Genomic DNA, 23,512 nt, shown 5'->3' with positions numbered 1-23,512 from the left:
TTAAAAATAACAAACTTTTGATTGAAGAAATAAACTAATTATAAAACACCACAGTCCTCTTACGACCTCCATCTTAGTTGAGAGTTGCAAGAGAATGACTGGGTATGGCAGTGAGGGGAGGAGCTATATAGCAGCTCTGCTGTGGGTGATCCTCTTGCAACTTCCTGTTGGGAAGGAGAATATCCCCACAAGTAATGGATGATCCGTGGACTGGATACACTTAACAAGAGAAATAACACACATTACTGACAAACAGTTGGCAATAAATAAACTATAACATAACAAATAAAAACAAAGTTAACAAGAGTTTATTTAGGTACTATGCAAGACTAAGCACAATATAATATTATATATATATATATATATATATATATATATATATATATATATATATATATATATATATATATATATATATATATATATATATATATATATATATATATATATATATATATATATATATATATATATATATATATACACATACATACACAGTCCTGGCCAAAAGTTTTGAGAATGACACAAAATCACAAAATGTGCTGCTTCAGTATTTTTAGATATTTTTGTCAGAAGTTACTATGGTATACTGAAGTATAATTACAAACATTTCATAAGTGTCAAAGGCTTTTATTGCCAATTACATTAACTTTATGCAAAGAGTCAATATTTGCAGTGTTGACCCTTCTTTTTATAGACTTCTGCAATTTGCCCTGGCATGCTGTCAATCACCTTCTGGGCCCTATCCTGACTGATGGCAGCCAATTATTTCATAATCAATGCTTGGAGTTGGTCAGGATTTTTTTTATTTATTTTTTGGGGGGGGGGGTTTGTTCACCAACCTCATGGGGATAGATCACAAGTCCTCAATGGAATTAAGGTCTGGGGAGTTTCCTGGCCATGGACCCAAAATTTCGATGTTTTGTTGCCCAAGCCACTTAGTTATCACTTTCGCCTTATGGCGAGGTGCTCCATCATAAGGAAAAGGCATTGTTCATCACCAAACTGTTCTTGGATGGTTGGGAGAAGTTGCTCTTTATTCATGGCTGTGTTCTTTGGCAAAATTGTGAGTGTGCCAACTCACTTGGCTGAGAAGCAACTCCACACATGAATGGTCTCAGGATGCTTTGCTGTTGTCATGACACAGGACTGATGGTAGTGCTCACCTTTTCTTCTCCAGACAAGGTTTTTTCCAGATGCCCCAAACAATCGGAAAGGGGATTCATCAGAGAAAATGACTTTACCCCAGTCCTCAGCTGTCCAATCCCTGTACCTTTTTCAGAATATCAGTCTGTCCCTTATGTTTTTCCTGGAGAGAAGTGGCTTCTTTGCTGCCCCTTCTTGACACCAGGCTATCCTCCAAAAGTCTTTGCCTCTCTGGGTGTGCATATGCACTCACACATGCCTGCTGCCATTCCTGAGCAAGCTCTACACTGGTGGTGCCCTGATCCCACATCTGAATCAACTTTAGAAGACTAACCTGGCGCTTGCTAGACTTTCTTGGGCGCCCTGAAGTCTTATTCAAGCACCACCCTCCTTTTAAAGCTTCCAGTCTGTTATTCTAACTCAAACAGCACGACAGAGTAGTCTCCAGCCTTGTCCTCATTAACACTGACACCTGTGTTAACGAGAGAATCACTGACATGATGTCAGCTGGTCCTTTTGTGACAGGGCTGAAATGCAGTGGAAATGTTTTTTGGGGGATTAAGTTCATTTTCTTGGCAAAGAGGGACTTTGCAATTAATTGCAATTGATCTGATCACTCTTTATAACATTCTGGAGTATATGCAAATTGCCATCATTAAAACTGAGGCAGCAGACTTTCTGAAAATGAATGTGTCATTCTCAAAACTTTTGGCCAGGACTGCATATATAAATATAAAAAAGTACTTATGTTATGGCTTGTGAATTCTCACCACCTTATGAAATAAATAACTATGTAACAATGCTCTCAGTGTATAATTAAAATAATAATTTATCAACACAGTAATACTGAAAGGGAGGTGTGTGTGTATAATTTTTTTTAAACTGCCAGAATGAGCCCTACTGTCCTGTTAGAATGTCTGTTCACTCTTTGCCCACATTCAACACTTCCAACACAATGCCGCAAGTGCATTAATACAGAGCCTTTAGTCTATAACATAAAATTCAATGAATAAACCAAGAAATGTTTTGGCATTTTAATAATTTTATTATGATATCATATTACATACACAGTTTTGTAATGCTGACAAATACAGGCTCCGATGGTATGGGTTTTTTTCTGGAGAAAAAAAAAATTCTTTCAAGTTATCATAGTTGATATACAAGATTGTAGGAAGAACTTTTGAATCTTAAAATATTTGGGAAAGTAAGGGCATGGAAAACAAAATTTATAAGGAAAAAAAAAAAAAAGAGCAGACGGCACAAAACTTCAGGGTAAAAAAAACAATCCTTTATTCCATCAATTTAAAAAGCAACACTCGTGATGCAAAACATGGTTGGAGGAGGAGGAGACCTTACATGTTTTGTGCCATGCGGCACTTAATCATAGGCTTTTTTTCCTTTGACTTTGTCCTGGTTGGCTCGGCCATCTTGTGGTTGGCACCACGCTGCTGCATACGGCGCACGTTTGCGCTATCCAGAAATTTGGAGTACTGCTCGGATTGGCTCTTGGTTCCTGTCTCCTACTCTCGGACTGGAGCGACACCGCTTCCCCTGCATCTTTTCCGAAACAAAATTTATCCTTACCTAATAAATTAAAATTTATTTTATGGAGTAACAGGGCCATTACTCCTGGGATTTAACTCCTGGCCACTAAAAGGTATAGAAAATAAGAGCCATAAAACACACACATGTAAATGTTCCAACCTCTTTATATAACTGTCCCGTTTTTGCAAAATAAATATTAAAAACATACGGTTTATAATGTAAAATAGTTCCAGGCTGCAGTGACTGATCCGCCCTCCATAAAATAGGTAGTCTGGCACTATTAGATCAAAAGACAATTGAAATGTACTGCCTTTTCAGCCTTATTTTGCAGAATAACAACTCATGGGGAAGGGGCGTTCTAGACAAAAGCTACATAGGTAGTTTAGGCAGAACATTGTGAATGTCATTTACAGTGACATATTAAGTTGGGAGGATTCTATATAAGGAGATTGACAGCCGCTCCATTTATTTGTTTCAACAAAGTGCTACAATCAGCAGAGCCATGGAAAGCTCATTGACAGATTGTCGTGTATTTTGTGCTATATTGTGATTTTGCTTATTTTTTATGTATACATCATAAATAAAAAAATTGATTACAAATAATTTGTGTTATCTTTAATCTTTATGTTTAATAAATTCCAATCGAAATTTCTTTTATATTAATAAGAGAATAACACGGCAATCTTTACAAGTCAAACGATGCAGTTACAGTGATTGAAGAATGCAGGCTGATTTGGAAACAAAGCTACTGCTACTTTGCTCGGCCCTTCATCCAGCCTACTCATTCACAGTAACACCCTGTCTTGAACTACATGAGCATTATGGTGATGTATCAGAGGCAGTGCACATGTGCTGGTGGTCATATTGGGGGATTCTGATCTGTACATACGATCACACTTATTGGCAGTTTACTGGTCTCTTCTGGAGGACTTGGGCTAGATTATAATATTAAAAGGTAAAATGTCTAACAATTGAAAATATTTGACAATAAGAGTATATTGCAACAGTCTTTTGAATACAGTGTTCTATACGATGCAAAACCAAAACCTCCAAGTAAGCCTTGCGGATCAAGAGCTGTAGCCAAGAAGCTAAAGAAATAGTTGTAGCATTTTGGCCTTTGCGAGGACCTGAGAAAAGAATAAACAAATTAGAAGATTGTTTAAAATCCTTTGTAGAAAAGAAAAAATCCCTTTCCTCGAGTCACAGAATAAATGAATAGAACTAGACAAGGCCTAAACAAAATATTCCCTTAAAATGAGAGAGATAAAAGTCTAGTTTTAGAAACCATGTCAGCTGACCTTCATTTATACCATAAAGCCTTAATTTTGATTGTGTCAATATTGTTTCCATAAATAAGTCATTAGCAAATTTTAAAAAGTTTAAACCAATGTTGAAAAACTTATTACAGAAACAAGATAAATTGTCACACCACAGAGTAGAGGTTACTGAAAACCAAGCAGTACTGATTGCAGAAATACCTTTCTGTGTAAAAGAAGTACTATCCTCTAAAGGAATAGTAGTACATCTAGCTAAAGCAAAGGTAGCCAGAACCACCTTATGAATAGTTTCCCAGAGCTATACTAGAAGCTAGAAAAGTAAACATCTTAATAAAATTGGATTAAAATGAATACCTGGCTTGTACCATTCCTTAGAAAATATTTCTGTAATAGCTTCAAAAACAAGAAAACCTTAGCAGAAGGTTTGAAAATCAAGTCCAATCGTGAAAACAACTTTTTTTCCCTGAGACTTAGGGTTATTTAAAACCTTCTTAAACAGTGTGTGAAGAGGAAAACAGAATTTATGTTTACCTGATAAATTACTTTCTCCAACGGTGTGTCCGGTCCACGGCGTCATCCTTCCTTGTGGGATATTCTCTTCCCCAACAGGAAATGGCAAAGAGCCCAGCAAAGCTGGTCACATGATCCCTCCTAGGCTCCGCCTTCCCCAGTCATTCGACCGACGTAAAGGAGGAATATTTGCATAGGAGAAATCATATGATACCGTGGTGACTGTAGTTAGAGAAAATAAATCATCAGACCTGATTAAAAAACCAGGGCGGGCCGTGGACCGGACACACCGTTGGAGAAAGTAATTTATCAGGTAAACATAAATTCTGTTTTCTCCAACATAGGTGTGTCCGGTCCACGGCGTCATCCTTACTTGTGGGAACCAATACCAAAGCTTTAGGACACGGATGATGGGAGGGAGCAAATCAGGTCACCTAGATGGAAGGCACCACGGCTTGCAAAACCTTTCTCCCAAAAATAGCCTCAGAAGAAGCAAAAGTATCAAATTTGTAAAATTTAGTAAAAGTGTGCAGTGAAGACCAAGTCGCTTCCTTACATATCTGATCAACAGAAGCCTCATTCTTGAAGGCCCATGTGGAAGCCACGGCCCTAGTGGAATGAGCTGTGATTCTTTCAGGAGGCTGCCGTCCGGCAGTCTCATAAGCCAATCTGATGATGCTTTTAAGCCAAAAAGAGAGAGAGGTAGAAGTTGCTTTTTGACCTCTCCTTTTACCAGAATAAACAACAAACAAGGAAGATGTTTGTCTGAAATCCTTTGTAGCATCTAAATAGAATTTTAGAGCACGAACTACATCCAAATTGTGCAACAAACGTTCCTTCTTTGAAACTGGATTCGGACACAAAGAAGGCACGACTATCTCCTGGTTAATGTTTTTGTTAGAAACAACTTTCGGAAGAAAACCAGGTTTAGTACGCAAAACCACCTTATCTGCATGGAACACCAGATAAGGAGAACACTGCAGAGCAGATAACTCTGAAACTCTTCTAGCAGAAGAAATTGCAACCAAAAACAAAACTTTCCAAGATAATAACTTGATATCAACGGAATGTAGGGGTTCAAACGGAACCCCCTGAAGAACTGAAAGAACTAAATTGAGACTCCAAGGAGGAGTCAAAGGTTTGTAAACAGGCTTGATTCTAACCAGAGCCTGAACAAAAGCTTGAACATCTGGCACAGCCGCCAGCTTTTTGTGAAGTAAAACAGATAAGGCAGAAATCTGTCCCTTCAAAGAACTTGCAGATAATCCTTTCTCCAAACCTTCTTGAAGAAAGGATAGAATCTTAGGAATTTTTATCTTGTTCCATGGGAATCCTTTAGATTCACACCAACAGATATATTTTTTCCATATTTTATGGTAGATTTTTCTAGTTACAGGCTTTCTGGCCTGAACAAGAGTATCAATGACAGAATCTGAGAACCCTCGCTTTGATAAAATCAAGCGTTCAATCTCCAAGCAGTCAGTTGGAGTGAGGCCAGATTTGGATGTTCGAACGGACCTTGAACAAGAAGGTCCTGTCTCAAAGGTAGCTTCCATGGTGGAGCCGATGACATATTCACCAGGTCTGCATACCAAGTCCTGCGTGGCCACGCAGGAGCTATCAAGATCACCGATGCCCTCTCCTGATTGATCCTGGCTACCAGCCTGGGGATGAGAGGAAACGGTGGGAATACATAAGCTAGATTGAAGGTCCAAGGTGCTACTAGTGCATCTACTAGAGTCGCCTTGGGATCCCTGGATCTGGACCCGTAGCAAGGAACCTTGAAGTTCTGACGAGAGGCCATCAGATCCATGTCTGGAATGCCCCACAATTGAGTTATTTGGGCAAAGATTTCCGGATGGAGTTCCCACTCCCCCGGATGAAATGTCTGACGACTCAGAAAATCCGCTTCCCAATTTTCCACTCCTGGGATGTGGATTGCAGACAAGTGGCAGGAGTGAGTCTCCGCCCATTGAATGATTTTGGTCACTTCTTCCATCGCCAGGGAACTCCTTGTTCCCCCCTGATGGTTGATATACGCAACAGTCGTCATGTTGTCTGATTGAAACCGTATGAATTTGGCCTTTGCTAGCTGAGGCCAAGCCTTGAGAGCATTGAATATCGCTCTCAGTTCCAGAATATTTATCGGGAGAAGAGATTCTTCCCGAGACCAAAGACCCTGAGCTTTCAGGGGTTCCCAGACCGCGCCCCAGCCCACCAGACTGGCGTCGGTCGTGACAATGACCCACTCTGGTCTGCGGAAGCTCATCCCCTGTGACAGGTTGTCCAACGGAGTGAATCTCTGGTCCTCTGATCTACTTGTATCGTCGGAGACAAGTCTGTATAATCCCCATTCCACTGACTGAGCATGCACAGTTGTAATGGTCTCAGATGAATTCGCGCAAAAGGAACTATGTCCATTGCCGCGACCATCAAACCTATTACTTCCATGCACTGCGCTATGGAAGGAAGAAGAACAGAATGAAGTACTTGACAAGAGCTTAGAAGTTTTGATTTTCTGGCCTCTGTCAGAAAAATCCTCATTTCTAAGGAGTCTATTATTGTTCCCAAGAAGGGAACTCTTGTTGACGGAGATAGAGAACTTTTTTCTACGTTCACTTTCCACCCGTGAGATCTGAGAAAGGCCAGGACAATGTCCGTATGAGCCTTTGCTTGTGGTAGGGACGACGCTTGAATCAGTATGTCGTCCAAGTAAGGTACTACTGCAATGCCCCTTGGTCTTAGCACCGCTAGAAGGGACCCTAGTACCTTTGTGAAAATTCTTGGAGCAGTGGCTAATCCGAATGGAAGTGCCACAAACTGGTAATGCTTGTCCAGAAAGGCAAACCTTAGGAACCGATGATGTTCCTTGTGGATAGGAATATGTAGATACGCATCCTTTAAATCCACCGTGGTCATGAATTGACCTTCCTGGATGGTAGGAAGAATTGTCCGAATGGTTTCCATTTTGAACGATGGAACCTTGAGAAATTTGTTTAGGATCTTGAGATCTAAGATTGGTCTGAATGTTCCCTCTTTTTTGGGAACTATGAACAGATTGGAGTAGAATCCCATCCCTTGTTCTCCTAATGGAACAGGATGAATCACTCCATTTTTAACAGGTCTTCTACACAATGTAAGAATGCCTGTCTTTTTATGTGGTCTGAAGACAATTGAGACCTGTGGAACCTCCCCCTTGGGGGTAGCTCCTTGAATTCCAGAAGATAACCTTGGGAGACTATTTCTAGCGCCCAAGGATCCAGAACATCTCTTGCCCAAGCCTGAGCGAAGAGAGAAAGTCTGCCCCCCACCAGATCCGGTCCCGGATCGGGGGCCAACATCTCATGCTGTCTTGGTAGCAGTGGCAGGTTTCTTGGCCTGCTTACCTTTGTTCCAGCCTTGCATTGGCCTCCAGGCTGGCTTGGTTTGAGAAGTATTACCCTCTTGCTTAGAGGATGTAGAACTTGGAGCTGGTCCGTTTCTGCGAAAGGGACGAAAATTTGGTTTATTTTTAGCCTTAAAAGACCTATCCTGAGGAAGGGCGTGGCCCTTACCCCCAGTGATATCTGAAATAATCTCTTTAAAGTCAGGGCCAAACAGCGTTTTCCCCTTGAAAGGTATGTTAAGCAATTTGTTCTTGGAAGACGCATCCGCTGACCAAGATTTTAGCCAAAGCGCTCTGCGCGCCACAATAGCAAACCCAGAATTTTTCGCCGCTAATCTAGCCAATTGCAAAGTGGCGTCTAAAGTAAAAGAGTTAGCCAATTTAAGAGCATGAATTCTGTCCAAAATCTCCTCATAAGAAGAATCTTTATTGAGCGACTTTTCTAGTTCATCGAACCAGAAACACGCTGCTGTAGTGACAGGAACAATGCATGAAATTGGTTGTAGAAGGTAACCTTGCTGAACAAACATCTTTTTAAGCAAACCCTCTAATTTTTTATCCATAGGATCTTTGAAAGCACAACTATCTTCTATAGGGATAGTAGTGCGTTTGTTTAGAGTAGAAACCGCCCCCTCGACCTTGGGGACTGTCTGCCATAAGTCCTTTCTGGGGTCGACCATAGGAAACAATTTCTTAAATATAGGGGGAGGGACAAAAGGTATGCCGGGCCTTTCCCATTCTTTGTTTACAATGTCCGCCACCCGCTTGGGTATAGGAAAAGCTTCGGGGGGCCCCGGGACCTCTAGGAACTTGTCCATCTTACATAATTTCTCTGGAATGACCAAATTGTCACAATCATCCAGAGTAGATAACACCTCCTTAAGCAGAGCGCGGAGATGTTCCAATTTAAATTTGAATGTAATCACATCAGGTTCAGCTTGTTGAGAAATTTTCCCTGAATCTGAAATTTCTCCCTCAGACAAAACCTCCCTGGCCCCCTCAGACTGGTGTAGGGGCATGTCAGAACCATTATCGTCAGCGTCCTCATGCTCTTCAGTATTTTCTAAAACAGAGCAGTCGCGCTTTCGCTGATAAGTGGGCATTTTGGCTAAAATGTTTTTGATAGAATTATCCATTACAGCCGTTAATTGTTGCATAGTAAGGAGTATTGGCACACTAGATGTACTAGGGGCCTCCTGTGTGGGCAAGACTGGCGTAGACAAAGGAGGGGATGATGCAGTACCATGCTTACTCCCCTCACTTGAGGAATCATCTTGGGCATCATTTTCTCTAAATTTTTTGTCACATACATCACATCTATTTAAATGAGAAGGAACCTTGGCTTCCTCACATACAGAACATAGTCTATCTGATAGTTCAGACATGTTAAACAGGCATAAACTTGATAACAAAGTACAAAAAACGTTTTAAAATAAAACCGTTACTGTCACTTTAAATTTTAAACTGAACACACTTTATTACTGAATATGTGAAAAAGTATGAAGGAATTGTTCAAAATTCACCAAAATTTCACCACAGTGTCTTAAAGCCTTAAAAGTATTGCACACCAAATTTGAAAGCTTTAACTCTTAAAATAACGGAACCGGAGCCGTTTTTATATTTAACCCCTAAACAGTCCCTGGTATCTGCTTTGCTGAGACCCAACCAAGCCCAGAGGGGAATACGATACCAAATGACGCCTTCAGTAAGCTTTTTCTATGTATCTGAGCTCCTCACACATGCATCTGCATGCCTTGCTTCCCAAAAACAACTGCGCATTAGTGGCGCGAAAATGAGGCTCTGCCTATGATTAGAGAAGGCCCCCAGAGAAAAAGGTGTCCAATACAGTGCCTGCCGGTTATTCAACATAATTCCCAAGAATAAAATAACTCCTCAAAGCTATAAACTATTAAAAATGCTTATAAATCAATCGTTTTAGCCCAGAAAAATGTCTACCAGTCTTTAAAGCCCTTGTGAAGCCCTTTATTCTTATTTAATAAAAATGGCTTACCGGATCCCATAGGGAAAATGACAGCTTCCAGCATTACCAAGTCTTGTTAGAAATGTGTCATACCTCAAGCAGCAAAAGTCTGCTCACTGTTTCCCCCAACTGAAGTTAATTCCTCTCAACAGTCCTGTGTGGAAACAGCCATCGATTTTAGTAACGGTTGCTAAAATCATTTTCCTCTTACAAACAGAAATCTTCATCTCTTTTCTGTTTCAGAGTAAATAGTACATACCAGCACTATTTTAAAATAACAAACTCTTGATTGAAGAATAAAAACTACATTTAAACACCAAAAAACTCTAAGCCATCTCCGTGGAGATGTTGCCTGTACAACAGCAAAGAGAATGACTGGGGAAGGCGGAGCCTAGGAGGGATCATGTGACCAGCTTTGCTGGGCTCTTTGCCATTTCCTGTTGGGGAAGAGAATATCCCACAAGTAAGGATGACGCTGTGGACCGGACACACCTATGTTGGAGAAAGCTCAGTATCTTGATCAGTGATGGACTCATGATCACCAGAAATTATTTCACCCTCAAAAAACAATCTGAATAATCCGAGTCTAGCAGTTCTAAACTTTTGACATTCAAAGTTGCTGGATAGACTAACTGTAGGTTGTGCAACAGACAGTCTTTTTTAGCTTACTTGGCGGAGGCATAGCACATCTCAGAAAAAGAAAAGAGCACAAAATCCTTAAATCCTGGAGCAAAATCTGAACTCCGTTGTACAGACATACAAAGGGAGAACAGAGTCTGTTAGAGGCAAGAGCAGGATTAGGTGGTTAGCTGAGCTGGGGGGACCACAACCACAAGTTTGCAATAAAAACATTTAAAATGGGTAAATAAGTGATCAGTGGATCCACCCTCTAAACCAGACATCCTCAAACTTGGTCCTCCAGAGGCTTTGGAACTACATTTCCCATGATGGAAATTTAGTTCCAAAACCTCTGGAGGGCCAAGTTTGAGGATGTCTGCTCTAAACGGTCTCAAACTATATTAGAGAGGACAGTTCCAGTATGCTCCATGATAGATAACACATAGGACACAAATATTTATTAAAAAGACAAATAAATATATGTATATGAAGACAGTAAGGAAAGAAGAATTAGGGGGTTTTAACTGTTAAGAGAAAAACGTAAAGCTAGGAAAAACTCCCTTAGTGAACAGTAATAAAATTAAATATGTATTAGCCCGGCTCAAAGGAAAAAAAAAAAATCTTATCTCATCTAGACAGTGACAATGGAAAAAATAGACAGTTACAAGTGAGAGAGAGAAACGCTATCTCCACCCGAATGAACAAAAAAGGATAGTAAACATTGGTAAAAATGTTACATAATTCTTCACTATGTGGAGAATTATATAACATGAGGATAGCTTTTTGTTTTGCTTCTTTTTAAATGCCTAATTTGTCACCTAAAATTATACCTAACAAGGCTGATCTTGCCACTGCACTACAAATATCGTGCTCCCATGCTGGGTAAAGGAGCCGACAGGTTCTGGGCTAGAGGGAAGTATAGCTTAAGGTGACAAATTAGGCATTAGGCATTTAAAAAACAAAACAAAAGATTATTCTCATTTTACATAATTCTGCACATAGTGCAAAATTATTTAAAGGGTCAGTAAACCTTAAAATGAATGTTATATAATTCTGCACATAGTGCAGAATTATATAACATTATATTAGCCAAACTTTCTAACACATAATATTCCCTTTTCATTTTTAACAAAAAACGCCGTTTTACAGACCCGCTCTCTGCTGAGCGGGTCTGCTTTTTTTCACAGCGCATCGGGCCAGCTGTATAGTCACAGCCCGGCCCGACCGCGCCATAAGACTAAGTGCAGCTCGCTCCTGTCACAGGAGCGAGCTGCACTTAATCTTATGGCGCGGTCGGGCCGGGCTGTGACTATACAGCTGGCCCGATGCGCTGTGAAAAAAAGCAGACCCGCTCAGCAGAGAGCGGGTCTGTAAAACGGCGTTTTTTGTTAAAAATGAAAAGGGAATATTATGTGTTAGAAAGTTTGGCTAATATAATGTTAAATAATTCTGCACTATGTGCAGAATTATATAACATTAATTTTAAGGTTTACTATCCCTTTAACATTTTTCCCAACATTTACTGTTCCTTTCACTGTCGCATTGGCAGGCAATAAAAATTTGTAATGCTGAACAAGTAGGAGGCACGCTAACCAAAGTCAGAAACAGGACTCAATAGGGCAGGGAATAAAAAACAACTGGAGCTCACAAATAGAAGAGCTCTCTTAATAGCAATAAAACTAAATAGAAAAAAGGTGCCAAAACATAACATGCATAAAATATGGAGCACATTAAAAGACAGGGGCGTGCAAATTAAATACGTGTCTAAAAATTCTTTCCAAAATAAAAAGTAAAATAAACATTACACAAAAAAAAAAATTTTAAATGATGGAGTGCGCTATTATTATGCAGGAGCATGCAGAGTATACATCATAACTGTCCAACATGAGGTCATATTGTTCCCAAATGCCCCTTCATACTAGACAATATAAAAGGTCAAAGAAGTCTAGTGTGAGAAATAAAAAGGGTTTGTATTTCACTATGTCCCATGAATATGTTGTACCCCATGAATGTTGTACATGCTAATAGCCTGTGGGCTATATGAGTGCATGAATTTGGCCATTTACCTTGAGATGCAACTAATATACTGTGCTTGCCAGCTGCAGAAATAGAGAGCCCATCCACTGCTATGTACATTACAGCAAATGTGGAGTATATTGCTTACTCAACAGGAGGCTAAGGGACTGGTCCCCGTGACACCTGTGGCAGGCTTGTGACTAAATTCCCTGGGAGTAATTCTGTGACTACCCAATACTCTAATCTGCTCTCTGGCTCTCAGTAGCATTTCACTGAGGGGTAAATGGGCCTCAAATCCGTCTGTGGACCACCTTAATTCTACTCCTTCCTCCTGGGAGGCAAAGATAAGACTAGCATACCGGAGAGTTGGGAGGGATTAAGTACTCATGGAGTTTTGGGAATCTTTGCCTCCTTCTAATGGACAGGAGTTGAATACCAGGAGTAATGGCTCATGAACTCTTATCACCATTAGAAAGAAAAGTGTTTATAAGGCATATGAGATCACATGAGGAGATTTAAAATGGAGTTTACATCTCATTAAACAAAAGTACATTGATAATGAAGATCATCACATATTTTAGGAAGTGATAGTTAAATATATGTTATGGTTATGCAATTTATGTATCTAACAGTAGATGTACTATGAGTACATTTAGCAGGAGGTGTAATTTGTAGATCAGTTACATATCTACATTTGGGTTACATGCCATAAAAATAAGGGAGGCCATGTGTATGTTATGGGGTGGGGACACAAGTATACATCAGTTTGGGAGGTATGTATGATGTCTTACTTAATGGAAAATAAATACATTCTTTATATAAAAGTTCAGTTCTTTAGGGTCCCTGTATCACTCAGTCCTGCTGAGTGCAAAGGAATGTAAACACACACCTGTTCCTTATGTTCCTTAATAGAAGGTAGTAACCGGTTTTGTATAAAAAAAACTGGTTCTGTGATTATGTCTTTGATATCCATTGACATGAAATTAGTATTTTCTTCTTGCTACTTCCTTAAACTTCAAGCTAATAGCTGCTGAAGGGTTAAAGCTTTAATCTCTTTGGAGAAAGCTGCATCTGTGCTTGTTGGTGTCCAGATACCAACAGTTTACCTCTGTTAAGTGTTATCATGTCCATTCCAGTTGTAAGTAGTAAGCAGTACAATTGCTACTTGTACCACCTTCTCTTTAGCATATGGCTCAGCCACAGCAGGTACAGAATCCCTACATGACAATATTCTTGGCCCATCTAAATGTGTATCGTATCTATGTCCATTCGCTCTGATTTTGCAAACTCCAAGAAGACAATTAAACCTATGATGTTCACAGCGACCACAAGGTGAAACATTGGACTCCAGGATCCAGTGGTTTCAATTAGGTAACCAGACAGGTAAACCCAAACTACACCTGAAAGGGAGAGAGATATTGTTATCTTAATATATTGTTAAATAAATATAACCTCAAGCCTATATTGGTGAAAACCTTGATACAAAAAAAGTATAGGGACAGTAGTTGCAGTTCTATTATTTTATGGATAAGTATCTCATATAACAAGGATGAGTTATAAGGAACCTGCAGTGGTCGTGTGTCCCCATGTAGAGGAGGTGATAATTGGCCATATAGTTGGTGTATGTACAAAGGATGCTGTCAAATTAGTCATGAGAGCCATGAAACACATGGGCTTTTATTGGAACATGTCAAGAATAAAGAATATGGAAGGGAAGCAAATTAAACTCCATTCCATCAAGGTCATTTTGGATCACAGACAGAGAACTATAGCATTTCCACAGACTTTTAAAACTCAAGATTTTTCATTAAAACTATGAATATAGTTTTGTTTTTTTAAAGTAAGTCCATACTTATCAATCATTTAGTTACCCTATTTCACTTGTTTGCAGTTAAAAATAGAAAATGTATACAGAGAATAAGAGTGTAAAAATGGAAGAAATAGTAAAAATGTGGAAAAGGAAAGAGACATTGCCGGAAAATGAGACAAAATGTGAATGCAAATAAATGAAATAAGAAAATGAAGAAACTATCAGTAACTTACCAAGCATAGCCCCTCCTGTATTAGCCACACCTGTAAGAATGAGAACCAAGGGAGTATAATCAGGACACATCCCATAGATCCCCAGAAATCACACATATACAATCCTCAAATGTCAAACATTACTCATAGTAATTAAACAAATTATATATTTAGTGGTACAAGAATCAAAAGGCATTAATCTTTATATGTTGAGCACAGATCAAGAGAATCCCTATTAGACACCAAAAGAACTGCACAAATACACCGAATTACAAACACAAACCCAAATGAATGCCCATCACAGCATACAATGGAACACAGCAATCTCACACAAATAGTAACATAGTAATTGAGGTTGAAAAAAACATAATTTATTGAAGAACTTTAAAACCTATAAGAGCGCCCCACAGATAGTACCAAAACTTTAATATGCAATCTGCCCTATGAAGTATTAAATATGTATAAATACACAAATAAAGGACATGCTGCTTTCAGATAATAAGCAGAATCGGATGATCAGGGTTGCTGCCTCATATGCTACACGGCACTGGAGACCGGATAAAAACTAAACGGAAAAAAACAGAAAAACAAGGCGCAACACCTCTAAGTGCAGTAAATCAAATTATACACACAGTTTTAGTGCTAATCACGATTTAAAACTCACAAGATCCGACCTAAAAAAATATGAGGTATGACATGGGCACCTGAGAACCGTATAGGTCTCTCAAACGAAATCCATTAAGGTTCCACAGTGACAAAGTTCCAGGTGTGTAGATGTTTTTCTCCAACGTGCACACAATGTGTACTGAACACTTCCTGCACTCACGGGATGGACTCAGGTTCTCCAAGACATGAACCTGAGTCCATCCCGTGAGTGCAGGAAGAGTTCGGTACACATTGTGTGCACAATGGAGAAAAACTATCTACACACCTGGAACTTTGTCACTGTGGAACCTTAATGGATTTCGTTTGAGAGACCTATAAGGTTCTCAGGTGCCCATGTCATATCTCATTGTTTGAGGTCGGATCTTGTGAGTTTTAAATCGTGATTATCAATAAAACTGTGTGTATAATTTGATTTGTTGCGCCTTGTTTTTCTGTTTTTTTTCCCGTTATGCAAGAACTTACCTTACAAATTAATTTCTTTCATATTGGCAAGAGTCCATGAGCTAGTGACGTATAGGATATACAATCCTACAAGGAGGGGCAAAGTTTCCCAAACCTCAAAATGCCTATAAATTCACCCTTTACCACACCCACAATTCAGTTTAACGAAAAGCCAAGTAGTGGGGTGATAAAATAAGGAATAGAAAAGAATACAAAAAAGATGAACTGGAAAAATAATTGTGCTTTTATATAAAAATCATAACCACCATAAAAAGGATGGGCCTCATGGACTCTTGCCAATATGAAAGAAATGAATTTATCAGGTAAGTTCTTACATAAATTATGTTTTCTTTCATGTAATTGGCAAGAGTCCATGAGCTAGTGACGTATGGGATACAAATACCCAAGATGTGGAAGTCCACAGAAGAGTCACTAGAAAGGGAGGGATAAAATAACAACAGCTATTTCCACTGAGAAATTAAATCCACACAATAAATAAGTTTTCCTTGAAAACACTTAAATCAAAAGCAGTAGAATCAAACTGAAACAGCTGCCTAAAGAACTTTTTCTACCAAAGACTGCTTCAGAAGAAGCAAATATATGAAAAGGGTAAAAACAATAAAAGTATGCAAAGACCAAATTACTGATTTGCAAATTTGATCAACCTAAGCTTCATTCTGAAAAAGCCCAGGAAATGGCGAATGAACTTAGTAGAATGAGCTGTAAAACTCTGAGGCGGAGCCTGCCCTGCCTCAAAATAAGCCTTGAAAAATAAAAGCTTTAATCAGGATGCCAAAGAAATGGCAGAAGCTTCCTAACCTTTTCTAGAACCAGAACAACAACAAATAGTCTAGAAGTCTTCTGAAATCCTAGTAACCTCGATATAGAATTATAAAGCTCTTACCACATCCAAAGGATGTAAAGAACTCTCAAAGATTTCTTTAGGATTAGGACACAAAGAAGAAACAACAATTTCTCTACTAATGTTCAAATTCACAACCTTAGGAAAAAAAGAAGTCCACAAAACAACTTATCTAGATGAAAAAAATCAGATAAGGAGACACACACAAGAGAGCTGATAAATCAAAAACTCTTGTAGCAGAAGAGATAGTCAAAAGAAACAACACTTTCCAAGAAAGTAGATAATCTTCAAATCAAATAATACTCCAAAAAGGAGAAATTAATAAATGAACAGGCATGATACCAACCAAAGCCTAAACAAAACAGTGAATATCAGGAAGCTTAAACAAGCTTTCTAGAAAATAAAACAGAAAGAACAGAGATTTGTCCCTTCACACATTTGCAGACAAACTTAGCCAAACCATCCTGAAAAATCCTAGGAATTTTAAAAGAATGCCAAGAGAATTTATGAGAACACTATAAAATATAGGTTTTCCAAACCTGATAATACATGTTCCTTGAAACAGACTTATAAGCCTGCAACATAGCGATAAAAGCTAAGTCAGAGAAACCTCTATGACTAAAGAGTAATCAATTTCCATACTCCCAAATTAGTAATTTGAGATCCCGATGGAAAAATAGCCCCTAAAACAAGAGGGCTTGCCAAAGAGAAAGCAACCAAGGATGGCAATTGGACATCCGAATAAGATCCACATACCAAACCTGTAAGGCCATGCTGATGCTAACAGAAACACATGACACTGTTCCAATATGATCTTGGAAATCACCTTTGGAAGAAAAAAAAAACATAGGCGGAAAGATGTAGTCAGGTTGCAAAACCAAGACACTGCTAATGCATCCACAATCTCCAACTGAGGATCCCTGGACCTGAAAAGGTACCTGGGAAATTGAGAAAACACATCTGTATAGAGACACCACTCTCCCAGATGTAAAGACTGACAGCTGAGATATTCCACCTCCTAAATGTCTAAAATCGTAGAAAATAGACAGGAGATGAATTCCATCTAAGAACGTATTCATGATACTTCTTAATTGCTAAGGAACTATGCGTCCCTATTGTTGATTGACATATGCCACAGTTGTGATATTGTCTGTCTGAAAGCAGAAAATGAAAAAGTTCTCTCCTAAAAAAGGCCAAGCCTGAAAGAGCTCTGAAAAAAAAAAGAAGAACAGAGTTCTAAAATATCGATTGGAAACCTCGCCTCTTGAAGTTTTCAAACCCCATGTGCTGTCAAAAGACCCTCAGACAGCTACCCAACCTGAAAACTTGCATCCATTAAGAATACAGTCCAGGAAGGACAAACAAAAAGGAGGCCCCCTGAATAAAATGATGATAGACTAATAACCAAAACAGAGAGAGAAGAGTGTTAGGATTTAAAAACATCAACTGTGATATCTAAAAACAATCCCTGTATCATTGACTCAGTATGCAAAGCAAAAAGAGATCTCAGATGCAAAACGAGCAAAGGGAACCACACCCAATGCTACAGTTAGGAGACCTAAAACTTCCTTGCACATAGCCACTGAAAGAAAATGTCCTAAACTGTAAGTTAGACAGGCTAACGCCACTTACAATTGACTTTTGTCTGATAAAGACATGAACACAGAATCCATCTAGAAACCCAAAAAGAAGTGACCCTTGTCTGAGGAACCACGAAACTCTTAGGTAAATTAAATCCTCTAACCATGTCTTGAAGAAACAAATGTTAGTTGATTCATGAGGGATTCCACAAAAAGAAAAGTCCATATATTTGAATACTGCTCTTTATGTATTGGGTACTTGTAAAGCGTGTCTAATCACCTGTAAGGGACTCAAGACACTGCTCATTTATTCGACTTTAGAAGGATGAAAGGCTAAATGAACCTTGCCGGGAATTGAACCTGCAACCCTCAGGTTGCTACAGAGCTCAGCCACAGTGCATCAGCATGCTGAGCTATCTGTCCGGCTTTAATAAAACAAAAGTTTAAGCTAAAACTAAGATACCATCCAAATAGGGAAGCACCACAATACCCTACTGTCTGAAGACAGAAGAAGGGCACCAAGAACCTTTGAAAAATTCATAAAGCTGTCACTAAACCAAATGGAAAAGCGACAAATTGGTAAAGCTTAAAAAGAAAATTTCAGAATCGACAAGTGGTCTCAATGAAATAAAATATGAGGATAAACATGGTGAAAAATAGAGTAGACATGAAATGACTAACAAAAATGCATAATAGTCCTTATAATCGTCAACTTAAAATTTGAGACTCTAATAAAACAATATAAAAGTCTTCAGACCCAAGAATGGACTGAATACACCTTTCTTCTTAGCTACAAAGAATAGAATTGAATAGAAACCCAAATCTTGTTCCTGCACAAAGAACTGGAAAAATCACTACTGAAAAAAAATCACAGAGTGTACTAAGAAAGAAAGATTCTTCCCATAGGAGGTCTTATTCTAAAGATCTATTCAAACCCTAAGAATAATATAGAATTTGGACTGAGTTCATCCAAAAACAATTTAAAAATTTACCCACCAGAAGGGACTGGTTTGAGAACCACATCTTCATGCAGTCTAATAACTAGTAATTATATAGCGGGGTTTTTTTTCTCCAAGAAGGATAAAAAAAAAAAAAAAAAAAAGCTTATTCAGTACTTACACTCTGAGTTAACCAAATTAGCAGCTGATAAAAAAAAATGCTTACCTGATATATTTATTTCTTTTTTGACATGATGAGTCCATGGATCATCTCAATTACTAATGGGATATTCACCTCCTGGTCAGCAGGAGGGGGGCAAAGAGCACCACAGCAGAGCTGTTAAATAGATCCTCCCTTCCCTCCCACTCCAGTCATTCGACCGAAGTTAGGAAGAGAAAAGAAAAGCCAAGGTGCAGAGGTATCTGAAGTTTACATAACCCACAACCTGTCTAAAAGAACAGGGCGGGCCGTGGACTCATCGTGTCAAAAAATAAATAAATTTATCAGGTAAGCATAAATTTTATTTTATTTTTTAAGACACGATGAGTCCACGGATCATCTTAATTACTAATGGGATTCAATACCCAAGCTAGAGTACACAGATGATACGGGAGAGACAAGTCAGGGAACCTAAACGGAAAGCACCACTGCTTGAAGAACCTTTCTCCCGTGGAATGAGCCGGAACTCTCTCTGGAGGCTGCTGTCCAGCAGTCCCATATGTAAAACGTATGATACTCTTCAGCTAAAAAGAAAGAGAAGTAGCCTTAGCTTTCTGTCCCTTGCGTTTTCCTGAAAAAACACAAACAAAGAAGAAGACTGACGACAGTCCTTAGTCGCCTGCAGGTCAAACTTTAAAGCACGGACCACATCCAAATTGTGCAGAAGTCTTACCTTCTGAGAAGGAGGATTAGGACACACGAAAAGAACAACAATCACCTGTCCAATCAGAAACAACCTTGGGAAGAAATCCCAATTTAGAACATAAAGCTACCTTATCTGAATGGAAAATAAGATAAGGAGACTCATACTGTAATGCCGAGAGCTCTGACTCTCTCAGAGCAGAAGAAATAGCAACAAGAAATTAAATTTTCCAAGACAACAACTTAAAGGGACAGTCTACATCAGAATTTTTATTGTTTTAAAAGATAGATAATCCATTTATTACCCATTCCCCAGTTTTGCATAACCAACAGTTATAATAATATACTTTAAACCTCTGTGATTATCTTGTATCTAAGCCTCTGCAAACTGCCCCTTTCAGTTCTTTTGACAGACTTGCAGTCTAGCCAATCAGTGCCTGCTCCCAGATAACTTCACTTGCATGAGCACAGTGTTATCTATATGACATATGTGAACTAACACCCTCTAGTGGTGAAAAACTGTTAAAATGCATTCTAAAAAGAGGTGGCCTTCAAGGTCTAAGAAATTAGCATATGAACCTCCTAGGTTAAGCTTTCAACTAATAATACCAAGAGAACAAAGCAAAATTGGTGATAAAAGTAAATTGGAAAATTGTTTAAAATTACATGCTCTAGTCTATCTGAATCATGAAAGTTTATTTTGGCCTAGACTGTCCCTTTAATACCTAAGGAATGCATAGGCTCAAACGGAGCCCTTTGAAGAACTCAGAGTACTAAATTCAGACTCCATGGAGGAGTAACTGGATAAAACACAGGCCTGATTCTGACCAAGGCCTGACAAAATGACTGTACATCTGGGACATCTGCCAGACATTTTTTGTAACAAAAAGAAAGAGACAGATTTGACTCTTTAGGGAATTTGACGATAAACCTTTCTCCAAACCCTCTTGGAGAACATTCAAAATACTAGGAATCCTAATTCTACTCCATGAGTAGCCCCTAGGTCCACACCAATAGAGATCAGACAATGCATCAAACCAATATGCCGTCGCACTAGCGATGGTAGCAAAGTACACAGCTGGTTACCATTGTAAGCCCTGGTGTACATCCCTTTTCTAATTTTTGTCCATAGGACCAGTGAAAAAACCCAACTATCCTCTAGGGGTATAGTAGATCTCTTAGCTAAGCAGGAAACTACTCCTTCCACCCTAGGGATTTTTTGCCCAGCCTCCTTAGCCGAGTCGGCTATGGGAAAACATAATTTATGTAAGAACTTACTTGATAAATTCATTTCTTTCATATTAGCAAGAGTCCATGAGCTAGTGACGTATGGGATATACATTCCTACCAGGAGGGGCAAAGTTTCCCAAACCTTAAAATGCCTATAAATACACCCCTCACCACACCCACAAATCAGTTTAACGAATAGCCAAGAAGTGGGGTGATAAGAAAAAAGTGCGAAAGCATAAAAAAATAAGGAATTGGAATAATTGTGCTTTATACAAAAAATCATAACCACCACAAAAAGGGCGGGCCTCATGGACTCTTGCTAATATGAAAGAAATGAATTTATCAGGTAAGTTCTTACATAAATTATGTTTTCTTTCATGTAATTAGCAAGAGTCCATGAGCTAGTGACGTATGGGATAATGACTACCCAAGATGTGGATCTTTCCACGCAAGAGTCACTAGAGAGGGAGGGATAAAATAAAGACAGCCAATTCCTGCTGAAAATAATCCACACCCAAAATAAAGTTTATTGAAAAAAAGAGCAGAAGATTAAAACTGAAACCGCTGCCTGAAGTACTTTTCTACCAAAAACTGCTTCAGAAGAAGAAAACACATCAAAATGGTAGAATTTAGTAAAAAGTATGCAAAGAAGACCAAGTTGCTGCTTTGCAAATCTGATCAACCGAAGCTTCATTCCTAAACGCCCAGGAAGTAGAAACTGACCTAGTAGAATGAGCTGTAATCCTTTGAGGCGGAGTTTTACCCGACTCAACATAAGCATGATGAATTAAAGATTTCAACCAAGATGCCAAAGAAATGGCAGAAGCTTTCTGGCCTTTTCTAGAACCGGAAAAGATAACAAATAGACTAGAAGTCTTTCAGAAAGACTTAGTAGCTTCAACATAATATTTCAAAGCTCTAACAACATCCAAAGAATGCAACGATTTCTCCTTAGAATTCTTAGGATTAGAACATAATGAAGGAACCACAATTTCTCTACTAATGTTGTTGGAATTCACAACCTTAGGCAAAAATTCAAAAGAAGTTCGCAACACCGCCTTATCCTGATGAAAAATCAGAAAAGGAGACTCACAAGAAAGAGCAGATAATTCAGAGACTCTTCTGGCAGAAGAGATGGCCAAAAGGAACAAAACTTTCCAAGAAAGTAATTTAATGTCCAAAGAATGCATAGGTTCAAACGGAGGAGCTTGAAGAGCCCCCAGAACCAAATTCAAACTCCAAGGAGGAGAAATTGACTTAATGACAGGTTTTATACGAACCAAGGCTTGTACAAAACAATGAATATCAGGAAGATTAGCAATCTTTCTGTGAAAAAGAACAGAAAGAGCAGAGATTTGACCTTTCAAGGAACTTGCGGACAAACCTTTATCTAAACCATCCTGAAGAAACTGTAAAATTCTCGGAATTCTAAAAGAATGCCAGGAAAAATGATGAGAAAGACACCAAGAAATATAAGTCTTCCAGACTCTATAATATATCTCTCTAGATACAGATTTACGAGCCTGTAACATAGTATTAATCACAGAGTCAGAGAAACCTCTTTGACCAAGAATCAAGCGTTCAATCTCCATACCTTTAAATTTAAGGATTTGAGATCCTGATGGAAAAAAGGACCTTGCGACAGAAGGTCTGGTCTTAACGGAAGAGTCCACGGTTGACAAGAGGCCATCCGGACAAGATCTGCATACCAAAACCTGTGAGGCCATGCCGGAGCTACCAGCAGAACAAACGAGCATTCCTTCAGAATCTTGGAGATTACTCTTGGAAGAAGAACTAGAGGCGGAAAGATATAGGCAGGATGATACTTCCAAGGAAGTGATAATGCATCCACTGCCTCCGCCTGAGGATCCCGGGATCTGGACAGATACCTGGGAAGTTTCTTGTTTAGATGAGAAGCCATCAGATCTATTTCTGGAAGTTCCCACATTTGAACGATCTGAAGAAATACCTCTGGGTGAAGAGACCATTCGCCCGGATGCAACGTTTGGCGACTGAGATAATCCGCTTCCCAATTGTCTATTCCTGGAATATGAACCGCAGAGATTAGACAGGAGCTGGATTCCGCCCAAACCAGAATTCGAGATACTTCTTTCATAGCCAGAGGACTGTGAGTCCCTCCTTGATGATTGATGTATGCCACAGTTGTCACATTGTCTGTCTGAAAACAAATGAACGATTCTCTCTTCAGAAGAGGCCAAGACTGAAGAGCTCTGAAAATTGCACGGAGTTCCAAAATATTGATCGGTAATCTCACCTCCTGAGATTCCCAAACTCCTTGTGCCGTCAGAGACCCCCACACAGCTCCCCAACCTGTAAGACTTGCATCTGTTGAAATTACAGTCCAGGTCGGAAGAACAAAAGAAGCCCCCTGAATTAAACGATGGTGATCTGTCCACCACGTCAGAGAGTGTC

The 23,512-nt window shown here is 39.1% G+C and overlaps 1 protein-coding gene across 2 annotated transcripts in view; it reads right to left on the bottom strand.

The window, feature by feature from the left end:
* Positions 1-2,170: 2,170 nt before the first annotated feature.
* The window catches only part of SLC17A9 (solute carrier family 17 member 9), a 108,217-nt gene continuing 86,875 nt past the window's right edge, over positions 2,171-23,512 (bottom strand). Inside the window, exons 12-14 of one of the 2 annotated variants that reach the window (XR_008401466.1) lie at positions 14,522-14,551; positions 13,368-13,878; positions 2,171-3,818 (exon numbers count right to left, since the gene is read on the bottom strand). Coding sequence is in view for 1 of the 2 variants with exons in the window: in XM_053708492.1 (XP_053564467.1) it covers positions 13,721-13,878; positions 14,522-14,551 (188 nt within the window). In the remaining variant the exon portion in view is untranslated. Of the gene's footprint in view, positions 3,819-12,282; positions 13,879-14,521; positions 14,552-23,512 lie in introns of those variants that run through there. The other variant, XM_053708492.1, reaches the window with a different exon arrangement.

Source organism: Bombina bombina, chromosome 1 (genome assembly GCF_027579735.1).
Source record: "Bombina bombina isolate aBomBom1 chromosome 1, aBomBom1.pri, whole genome shotgun sequence".
Lineage (NCBI taxonomy): Eukaryota > Metazoa > Chordata > Amphibia > Anura > Bombinatoridae > Bombina > Bombina bombina.
The sequence above is the reverse complement of the archived record's forward strand: the minus strand, read 5'-3'. Positions and strand labels throughout refer to the sequence as shown.